Source organism: Ixodes scapularis, unplaced genomic scaffold, assembly GCF_016920785.2.
Source record: "Ixodes scapularis isolate PalLabHiFi unplaced genomic scaffold, ASM1692078v2 PGA_scaffold3__209_contigs__length_174095766, whole genome shotgun sequence".
NCBI lineage: Eukaryota > Metazoa > Arthropoda > Arachnida > Ixodida > Ixodidae > Ixodes > Ixodes scapularis.
In genome coordinates, this window is record NW_024609868.1 from 144,606,602 (window position 1) to 144,618,611 (window position 12,010).

The 12,010-nt window shown below is 41.0% G+C and overlaps 1 protein-coding gene across 1 annotated transcript; it reads right to left on the reverse strand.

Moving 5' to 3' along the window:
• Window positions 1-3,665: 3,665 nt before the first annotated feature.
• On the reverse strand, window positions 3,666-8,244 carry LOC8026715. Its single transcript, XM_029985497.2, has 2 exons — window positions 8,170-8,244; window positions 3,666-3,935 (listed from the first exon to the last, which is right to left on the reverse strand). The coding sequence occupies exons 1-2, from the start codon at window positions 8,242-8,244 to the stop codon at window positions 3,666-3,668; spliced, it is 345 nt and encodes a 114-aa protein (XP_029841357.2).
• Between the last annotated feature and the right edge of the window lie 3,766 nt (window positions 8,245-12,010).

The window sequence follows — 12,010 nt, forward strand, 5'->3', positions numbered from 1 at the left end:
AGTGACTTATTAGTAAAGTTTAGAAACATTTGGAGTGCGTGTAAAGTTCTGGGGTTTGCTAACGGTAGCACCCGTGCAACAAGGCAAGGCTGGCGATGAGAAAACGTGGATGATATTCTTATTTGCATTTTTAATTCAACCGTATGTTGTTTATCACAACTGGAAGAAAATAATGTACACATTTTAGTGAAATCTTTGACTTTATTATTTCTCCCTGCCGTATAACGCTTCTGCGAAAACCGCACTATAAAGTATCGTTTATGGCCTTTTTTGTTTTGTTCAGACCGATATGCTCGAATTAAAATCAAACACCTTGTACAATGCCGATACGGTAAACTGCTTATTGGTAAATGTCTGAGAAGCCTATTGGCCAGGATATCAAACTATAGGGGGCGCTTTGTTGAGCTTGTTTTCTCCACAGTTCAGTGTTTAATAACAGACCATAACCAATCACTTGAACCTCGTCTAGCACGGTCTGGGGTGAGCGCTCCGCACTGGCCAGTGCTTTGGTCGCACGAGGAGCGGCCTTCGAAATGTCGCGGTTTGTTGTCTGCAGAACCCTGGGATCCTGGGTTCAATCGCCACCCCTGCCCGTTTCAATCTGGATAAACATCGTACCGGCGTGCGGTCGTTTATCACTACTGCGTGGTGCATGTTAAAGACCCCAGGCTAACAGTCGTACTGCACTGGTTAAATTGCTCATCTACAGCGGGTTTAATGTCGCCATGTTCTGGAAGACGAACCTCCTGCAGTATAAACAACTAACGACTGATTTGACCTTTTGACCGGTTTTGTGTTTGTTTTCCCCACAGCTGAAGCGTTCCGCCAAAGACGTGGCTGTTCGATGTCCTTCTAAATAAATGGTACGAAGCGATAGCGAATCTGCTGCAGTCTAGCAGCTTGGCTGGCCTTTCAAGGCCACGTGTTCCAGTGGAGTTGTTTCGGAGGAAAGGGAGAGGGAGTAAAAAACCGGTCGAGTCTAGTTACAGTAAGAAGTCGTACAACATTCGCATTACAAGTTTCCTTCATTTATATTTCTTTTTTGTTTAACTCATGTTTGTTTTTTTGCAAATTGCGTCATTGGTTTTGCTGGCCCCAGGTAGTGGCGCGTATTTTTAAGACGCCGTGGCTATCTCTTTAAGATGGAACACCTCTTCTATAAAAGAAAATTATGTCAACATTAAGTCAAGCCTTTTAAGAATAGGAGTATTAGAAAAATTGCAAACCAATTTTTTAATAACAACAATGCTGGTCAGAGAGTAACGCCTTTTTTATATTTCAGCGATCACCCACACCCAGTTTTTTTATATCTTAATCTACTAATAGTATCAAAACATATAATAATAATATAATAAAAAACTCCAGTTACAAAACTTACATTTTAATGTGCATATACACATTTTTATTATCATGTTTTATTACATTATCCTGTTTGTGCGCTTGCATTTTATTCAGAAAAATTTTTTTTTATGTTCTAAGTACAATGACGAAAACAAAAATAACCTGAACAATTGTTACTTTGGGAATTTTCGGGGGTGTAATTTAACTGTCATGATCTCTCCTCTGAACCATCGCCGTGTAACATGAATTCACAATTATATTCCGAAAGAGGTCACGCACAACTGTGAGAAGCATAGTGTTATTTTCCGTATAGTTTAACATAAATGTTTCTAGAGCAAAATATTTTTTAAATATAAAATATATGACCGAAGTGCTTTGCAATTTGGTTAGATTACAAGTTATTTGGACCAAGTCAAGGAAAATACATTTCTGTTTTCCTCACTTGAATATTATACACGTTTTGTTTCCATGAGAATACAATCACTGCTTCTTACACGCCTTGCTAACTTTTATTCACAGCAATTGAAAGCACCCTTTCCAAGCGGCGACTCACACTACCTCGAGACGGGCTTCACAGGCACTTGTACTGGCTAGATACCTTTCTGTGTCGCGTGCGCATAAATGGAGCAAATAAATACCTGCCACCCTACCCACCCACCTAGGTTTCAAAATAAAATTTAAAAGGGGCGCAGTGCTATATGGCGTAGTTTAATATAATCAGCAACACCGAGGCCTTACTTTTTGTTTGCAAGCTAGAATAATGGCAAAGCATTTTAGAAATTTTGGAACGTGCAAAAACTGGCAATCATGTAAATCATCCAGAATAATATCCATAATCTCTTCTTATTAAAGAAAAACTTGTGGTACGCAACAGGAAAAAAATGTTCCGAGCGGCACTTCGGCCTGCTCAATCACAAAGTCTCAGCACCCCCATAGCAGCACCCTCCAACTATTTCGAGCGAAAACAGTCAGAACAACAAAACCAGGGACAACAACAACACATCGGCTTGATTTTCTTTAAGTACAAAGATTACGTGAAATTAATAACGAGAAACTTCAGCCTCTGATTGCACAGAGATATCAGGATATCGCCCGAATACGTATTTGGATAAATATTCACAAATACTCGAGAAATATTTGATCGCGGCAGGCGAATAAAACACATATTGTATTTCCAAAATAGTATCATTACACATTTTGATTACGATACTGCTCAACCTTGCATCTAACCTATTCCGCCTTTTTGTTTCGTATTGGTGAGAAAAGTGTATTTTTATAGGAAAAATGTTTTCTATACAGTTTAGTGAGACGCGTTCCTATCTGGAAGGGTTGAAGCGGAAATTAATCATTGCTTCAATCACTAATGAGGCGAGAGACTAAGCAGCTGATTTGGAAGGCTTACACGGTTCATAGGCCGACAGGTTGTAGGGTTGTCGGCTTTAACGCACCTAATTGACTATTAAGGTTAAGGGTCTGTTTTCAAAAAATATGTGTTATCCACTAAAAAATGTGAGTTTCGTCAAATTAAGGTTTCTGGTTTTATAAAAATTACTTTAAAATACCTTTTTAAGGTCATGTTTTGCGTTTTGAGAAAGCTTATCAAATTTGTGATCACTTTCGATAAGTTCTGCGGGCGTGGAGAAATCACTTTGCACGACATGGATGAATGCAGGACACTATGCCGCACCCTGTTCGACGTGGTGCTAGATCTTACTATTAAAAACTAAGATCTTGGGACACATGAAATGAATACCCTTGTTATTAGCCAATTCAAGATAATGTAGAGTTAAGAACGGTGACAAGTGTTTATCATCCAAACAGCTTTAATAGTAAGGAGTACAGATGTAATGAAGGAAAGAGACTAACCGTTGTTGCTGTCTTTTTTACTGTTTCCTCCACCTTCCTATTAGCGACGGTTTTTATCAAAGTATTTTTTACTACAAAGTGGAAACCTATTTTTTATTAAGGACTGATTATTAAAACATACAAAATAATCTTGCCTGGTCAAACAAACGATCCTTAAGTTTAAAATATCTGTTCAGGTAGAACAAGTGAAGCCGACTTTCATAATCTGTATTATGTTCTCATGTACACAGAGATTATCCTAGAAATTGAACCAGGAGCAAACAAAGTATAGTCTTCTTTTATAGTCAGCAATGCGATTTTAATAAACTATTGACAGTGCATTACATGCTCCCTTTAACATTTAAAGCCTGAATTCTCGCAGAACTTCACATATTTCGTTTTATGCGTGACCAGAGTAAACATCTTGACAAACGACCTGACAGATGGCGACCTTCAACTTTAGGTGTTCAAGTTACTTTCTATAGATGAATATGGTAGACGTTCGGTGGTGCGTAAGAGCTTTCAACATCGTTGGTCTGATGGGAAATGATTACGGGCTTCTCGTCGATATGTGGCTGAGAGGACTTCGCCACGTGTGTTTGAAGATTCTCCTTCTTCACATTTTCCTTTTTGTCACTTCGGAAAGTGAACAGCATCTTTTCCAAACGTGCTGTTGGAACTTCGCAGGCGACGAACAATATCCAACTTAAAAGAATTGACCATATTGAAACGTTGAAGAACATAGACACCTGCAAAAAAACAGATATGACTCTTGTTACAATCAGAATAAGACTCCCAAGGAAACTACTGATCTTTAATATTCATCAATTGAATAATATGATTAGTAGGAGGAAGGACATTTTAGCAGTAACAAATATTATGAGTTGATGACACACCACAAACAATAAGAAGTTTTGTTTGCTGTTTTTTGCTGTACTATTTAAGTCTTGTTGCTTTTTTGTGTGAACTGGGGCTTCTTTGTCTTGTTTTTTCGGGTAATTTGTACTTGTAATTCTGCAAATCCTGCTTGGAGCACAGTTGCCTTCAGTACAAGAAAACAAAACAAAGAAAACGTATCTTGCATTTTTTTTTAGAATACACACCCTGTACATTATTATTACAACTCACATGAAATATATATGACGCACATTACAATATTTTATACATCAAAGTACTGTCAAACTTCCTTATAATTGACGTGCTGGTAATATTATTAAATCTACCTGAATATAAAGACTGACAAAACGCTTCACGAAAGTATTGCAAAATGTCAATTTATGTGCCGATGTCGGCGAGAACTGAGCTATGTATATGTCTGTATGCATGTTCCCCCTCTATATTAAAAAAGAAATATTGCACATGCTAAGAAGTATATTAATTATAAAATATAAAGGAATATAATTCCAAAATTGTTCTCACGCTTGCTTCTGGGATTTTTAGTATGCCTCGTATGCACATACGTGAACGTTTCAGTAATGTGATATTCGTGTGTTTTGCTTGCAAACATTTGCGTGCGTTAGCAATGTGGCACAATTGATAATTTTATCAGAGAAATATGGTATGGGCGCAGGCGAGCTGGTAAATATTAACCGTGTTGAGTTAACCTGAGACTGAGGTAGAGAAGAAACACTAGAAAGTAGAAGAGACAGAAAATAGACAGGACGACGTCTCAAACTCAGCTAACGTGTTTATTTAGTACATTTCCTCATATAGTCTGAATTTCACGGCCGTCTCCGCATACACAAAAGGACAAAATCCATGCAGTTCAAGCGCCACAGTCCCCATCACGCAAAGTAAGAATGTGGACAATGTTACAACTTCCACGTCTTCCACGTTCGGAAACAGTTCAAGAAGCTTTTTCAAAATGTATACATGGTCATTTTTTTTGTTTTGTTTTTATGTGTGAACTGGGAACCCCTTGATTGTAATTTCCAAAAAACAAAACACACTTTTTTGTTTATTTTTGGCTCTTTTGTTTTGTTTTGTTTTTACGTATGGTGGCCTAAACGCCGTTTCGGTGTGGTTTTCTCTTTGCGGTAGTAGATGGAGGTTGTTTTTTGAACCAGTTGGGGAACTGTGGTTAGAATACAAAGGGAAGAGATCCCTCTGTTCAAAGTTTGAATGATGATGAATGTTGTCTCACCGCGTCAACCTGTAAGGTTGCCAACATTCTTACATTGCGTTATGGAGGCTATGGCGCTTGAACTGTATAGACTTCGTCCTTTTATCTTGGTGGAGATGACCATGAGATCGAAATTATATAAGGGGGTGAACTGAATAAACGAGTTAGCTTAGTTTGAGACGTCGTCCTGTCTATTTTCTGTTCCTTCAACGTTTTGATGTTTCTTCTCTACCCCAGTTTGAGATCCGGACAACTCGTCAAAAGCCAGCTTGTGGACGACCAACTCATCGACGGACCATTCGTCGAATATGTCACCTCGTAATACGACAATTTGTCGGAGGGTAACTTGTCGAAAGTGGCGATTTGTCGAAGGGTGATTCGACGAATAGTGCAAACGACTTATTTTTCGCGTGCTCAGTATTTTGCGATTTACGTCAAAGATTAAGTTTTGGAATGATTCGCAGGTTATAATTCTCGCGACGCGGTGGGATCTCAATGTAGATTCTAATGTGTTTAGGGTTTACCGGAATTGTACGCGGGACCTAGTTTTCGCGGATTGTAGGCAATTTGCGAAGTTCACCAAAATTTTTTCCTCGCAAAAATTAAGACAGTTTACATTGGCGAAGTGACGGTCTGGGGAAAATTTCGTGATTTTTTGTTATCTTTCGACCTAAATATGTATTTGTGTTTGGACTAGGAACAGCGCTCTTGTTAGGTTATAAGACAAAGAAAAGTGACAAAAGTGCGAAGAAACGACAGAAGCTTGAGAGAACTTGAGAAATGTGTTATTTCTGGAACCCCCCTTTGTTTCTTTTCTTTATTACTATTTGTAATGTTGCGCCGCAGACTGTCGCCGCGAAGTGTCTTGAACGGGGGGCAGGTGGGCCGATGTTTTTGTAATGAGCTGCACCACAATGTCGGCGCGAGCGGGTGGGCCGGATACAAAGGCGTTGGAGTTGTTCAGGAGATGGGAGGGTGACGGTGGTCGGTGGTGAGTGGAGGAGGAGGGGGGGAGGGGGGGGGGGTTGACGACGACTTCGCGCTTCCTCTCCCCTCTTTCCGACGCCACTGACCGGGTAGGTTAATATGTGCCCCAGTGATACACGCTTATGGTAACGACCATCCACCGGTGCACCGTAAAAGTGCAGAAAGCGGCAATTTGTTAAATTCGACAGGAACTAGCACACTGGGGGCCAATTACCTTGCGGCCATATTATGGACTACTATAGGGCAGTACTTGCTTCGAAGATCCAGGGCGAAAATTATACAGTTTAGCTTTGAAATAGCAGCGACCAGCTGGCCTCTTCAACGAGTTTTCATTCGACGAGTTGCCCTATGACGAATGAGCCTATTCGACGAATGGGCCGCCGACGAGTTGGCCGTCGACGAGCTAATTTTCAACGAGTTGGCATAGATCACCAACATCACAGGAAAATTCAATATTATAGTTTTATATATTTTAAATTCCTCGAAGAATTACACTGTTTCATATTTCTCCCATGGATCTTCGAGTATTCTCCTGTGCATTTTGATATACATCGAAGTTTTTTTGTTTTTTTTCTTAGACAGTTAGACAGCAAACATTAAAAAAGAACAACATTGAAACTGTAGAAATTATTTTTGCAGAGTAAGGTTATCAACGAAGGCGGGAGTCAGGGTACGGCCATAAAAACAAACAAACACATGTAATGACAGAATAAAAAAATGACTACTTCTGCCTACTTCTAATTGGAATTTTCCTATTCAACATTGGAATCCCACCGTTCATGTAAGCCAGATGAGTCAGATTTAAAGATATATATATATATATATATATATATATATATATATATATATATATATATATATATTGATCATGCAACGATTGTGGCGCATTTCGTTAGTCGCGGCAGTGCGAAAATAAGACTAAGACGGCATGAAATAAAAAGAACCCAAAGGACATAGCACCAAAAACTGGAATAGTGTGACACGCTGCTCCGACTCCTGGGGGTTGTTCATGTGGTTGACCAGCCTGCCAAAGTTGCTAATATTTACTTACTAGTGAAGCTTATGGTTTCTTGTAGGGGTACCACAGCCCGAATGTTGTGTTTGCTAATATTTATGAAATTATTACCAACGTCGATTCATGCGGTACTTTTTTTTAAATTTTACTTCACATTACATTCAATGATATAAAACGTGTTTCTCGTACAAAGACATATATTGAAGTTCGAAAGTGCCGTACATGTTTGGGATCCCCGTCACATGAAGCTCAAAGTTAACCTTCCGGATTTCAACAATCGGACGCTTGTTGCATATTCGTCAACTAGCATCGTATAGCTAGAGTAGCAAAAGCTATCTTAATCCCGCTTCTTCTTCCCTTCTGCAGTAAAAATTTCGCTTCTGAATTATGCTCTGAAACTTTCAATTTCCGTATACCCTGAAGAGCAATATCTTTAGAACTTTAAACGTTAATTAACGTTTCAAATATCATTCTATAAAATTATAAAACCTGAAGTTAGATTAACTTCTATTTAACTTGACAATTATTATTATCATTAATATTGATTCATTCATTCGTTGATTGCTTTTTGTCACGGTATGGGGTACATCTGAATGTACTTTATGAAAAATAAAAGCGAAATTTATCTCACAACGAGTTTAGTTTTGCATGTTTGTATATTACAAGACAAAAACAAACAAAACATGATTGAGAGAAAACGTTAGACACAGACATCGCTAAAAATATGCGAATATTTATCACCGCACCCTTTGAGCCCCATTAGATAAGTGAAATATAAATTTTAGAGCACAATATATATCTTTCGTGGGATATGCCTTTTATAAAAAAAAAGAACGCAGTGTTTCGCTGGTCTACTTACCACGTTGAATTTGGAGTAATAAATGCGCTCCCTGGACGTGTTGTACACAGCAAGAATGAATGGCAGGTGGATCATGTAAATACCCAACGTAAGCCTGCTCAGTGGTACAAAGAACTTGAATGACAAAAATGTCTGCACGAAACCTGGATGATGAAAGAGCAATGTTCAATTAATTACCAACACACGTAAGACTGCAAACGTTCACTAGTGCTATGTCTGAGAGTTGTTTCAAATACTCAATCTCGGTAACTTGGTTTAGAAACAGTCTTTGCAATACATGGTACGAGCTACGGGAATATGGTGAGAGCAAATATTTACTCAATAATGCATCTTACACCGCGAAAATTGAATAGCCATGGCGCCGACAGCTTTTGCGTATTTAGAAAGGCTGTACGGGCGAAGCCTTAGGGTTTTTCATTTGAATTGGGCGGGGAGGCTGTAGCCAGGGACGAGTTATCATTTGAGTACGCACTCGTTCCGACTTTCTCGTTTGGACCTCCTCCATTGGACCATCCTCAACACGTCTTTTCTGTTAGTCCCGCCGAATTCGGTCTGTTTTCGTTGCATTGCATTTCATCCTCCAAGTAAACAAACAAACAAATGGGGCCAATCGATGTGACGGCGCTGGGCTTGGTAACAGCATATCCCAGAGGAAGCAATTTTTTTAGCCCGCCCCTTCCTCCTCCCACCAAAGCAATCCAACGCTAAGAGTGTACCGTGTTCCGCTGTACGCGGGACATGGTAAGTATTTGCAAAACGTTCCTAATGAGACCGGTATCTCGGTGCGCCAGCGGCAGCCTCCTCCCTCGGCGCAGCACGAAACCGCGAAGGCGTAGACATGGCGAAGCGTATTCGTTCTTTCGGACGCCAGGTTTCTACTTTGTTATACTTCGTTCAGCTTAGATCCGAGCGCGGCCGATGTTATGAGCCGAAGGGCCAATTAAATAGTGAAAGAGGCACAACGTCATGGCGTGCGCTCTGCAGTTGATAGGACCATCCGGTAATCGCCGTCTCTCTGTGTATGCTCCTTCACCGGCTTGTCGTATCAAGCGCAGAAAGCACATCATGATGTTGCGCTTTTTGCGCTGTTTGATTGGCCCTTCGTTTCATAACATCGGCAGAGCTCGGACCTAAGCTGAAACTAAGTATAGGGGAGTATCTGGCTCTTTAGGCGCGCTGACTAATGCAGATGAGTCGAGTAGAATGAGTTCGCCCAGTAAAGAACTCCAAGTTTTCCTCATCCCCTCCACCTGGGGCCCTAAACATATCAAACACCAAGTTGGAGTCTGAAGTTCGAAAATCGCACCGATTGGACGCCGGCGACAAAAGCGCGAATTCATCATCACGATAGTGCAATCGGTGCGCTTCGTGAACTTCGGCCCCAAGTTTGCATTTGACGAGTTTAGAGCCCCTGACACACACCATGACACAGCAACGCAAATATGCGCACTAGCAACCAGTGCGCGCAGGAGGCAATAGCAATTAAATTCAAACGGATTCTGCGGTTTAAGTTGGTTCCTCTTTTAAGCCTAGGCTTTTTGAATTATATACAGATTGCTAAAATCCTGATTTGCTCACTTGCAACAAGGCGTGGTCATCGTTATTACCCGTTCGTCACTCGACGATTCGTATCTTATTAATAATAATGGCGGATAGGGGGGGATGGACGCAAACTACAGGGTCATGGGCTGTAATGGCGACAATGCCAAGAGGATTGGGGATGGCCATATACTTAAATTTTAAACCTATCTGTGCCTACAAGACGTTTTCGGAGAGTTGATTACTTACTACACACTAAGACATTTCCGATTCTTTACATTTTCATGGAGAATGCAAGAAACAAGTTACTAAAAACTATAAAAAACCTATGCGATGGTTTGATCTGCTTGGTGCATGTTGAGGTTGAAAAATGTGCCAACTGAAAACTAGAGTCAACGGCTTGGCACTGAACATGACGTGTCATATATTTACATAATGTTCCCAGAGCAAAGGTTATGTTATTGGAAAACAAATAGCACAACAGTCCACATTATTCGCAACTTCAGAGGGGGCGAACCCACCCAAAGGCGAAGCAGTGACTTTTAGAACAGGGAGTGCCTGCGCCTATGGAAATGTGCAGCGAAACCTATCGCGGCCAGGCGGTGAATATGCGAAACCGATAATCAGGAATGAAATGCACGCCAATCGAGTCCCAAATAGAGATTGACTCTACGCTCTCAAGAAAAAAGGGTGTCGAAATGTGTATCATTACACCCTTTGTCCCATATACTACACCCCAAGATTTCGATTCGACGTACAGAGCCCTACAGTCGAACAGACGGCCCGAAATTTTAGGAGGGGCTTGATAGCCGTGTGGTACAACATTTTAAATAGCTAAAGTACGTATCAAAAACCACATAAAGAAAACACCGAGTTTTTACAGTAGGATCAAGAAAACCCCGATTATTTTTCTTGATGTCAGTAAAACGTACATTAGCTATTTTAATAAGTTGTACCACACGGCTATCACGCCCCTCGTAAAACTTGGGGCCGTCTGTTCGACTGTAGGGCGCTGTACGTTGAATTGAATTTTGGGGGTGTATTATATGGGACAAAGGGCGTAAGAATACACCTTTTGACACCATTTTTTCTTGAGAGTGTAGGAGTTCTATGAATAAAAAAAAAGCAGCACCGCTACTTGCTTAGGATTTAAACAAAGCGACTCCAAAAGCTTATAACTTGCTTTGGCCGAGCCGGCTCGACGCACCATACTGTGCAATAATCCAAAAAGGAATATTCACCTCCGCGTTTTGTCGCGCAAGCGAACACAGTCCAAGAGAGTGTGAACGCCCAGAGTATCTTGTCGCAGAATGCCACCGCCATTTTGGGCCAGTCAACTTTGGGTGCGCGGCCCCTGTTCCAGTCGTACTTGATGAACACGCAGACGAGGCAGCAGGCAGCGGCGACGGTCCAGAGTACGCCGGTGACCACCTGAACCGTTATGAAAGGAGAACAAAAAGTCGATGAACAGCAATAAAACGTAAAGTTTATATTTTGGAACGCAATACACTCAATTGTGATGAACGAGAGGCCAGAAAAAGCCATCGTGCTGCTGCTTGGCGAAGCTCCCGAACTTTTCACTAAAATAAAACATCATAAAATGCCAGCACATATAGTTGAAATTTACGACAGAGTGCATCATCTGGTCGCTGTGCCTACCGGGATATGGCGCACTCGTTGTCAACATCGCTAATTTGGTCGTCTGCGAAGCCATCCGTCGTTGATCATGGCAGGTTTGTTGGCCTAATATTTCAGAGAAATGAAGTTACGCCTGGGAATTTCACCAGCGAAACTGCACTCTTTTTTCTTTTCGCGCAATTACCGCGCACAAGAAGGCACTTAATATGCTGTTGCAGAAGGTTTCAAATGCCCTCATGAAAGAAGGTTGCCGCCAAGGCTCTTAGTCGTTCCAACATGCGTTAGCAAGGCCGTCACTCGCCGCAGGCGGGATATATGTATGAAAGAAACTGCAGGAAGTTTCAGGAAATACGGAAAGACGTCCGTTATGATCAGGGTCAGGAAAGAACGTCTGCGGCAACAAAAAGTCTTGTTGAGCTCGTAACGCAACGTCTGAGAACCCAGGCGGCTACATTTGCCGGTGAGAGCATACAAACGCTTGAGTCAAGTCATAGTAATATCCTAAATTTGTGTGGTGATTATTTGAAGAGGGAGCTAAAGTACGTGTCCACATTCTGTGTATATCAAACGTACTTGAAATGAAACCTTGATGGTAACAGTAAATACACAATAAGGGGAGACTTTCCGCCTTTGTGTTTTGTGTCCTCTTCCTTTAAAAAAGGCA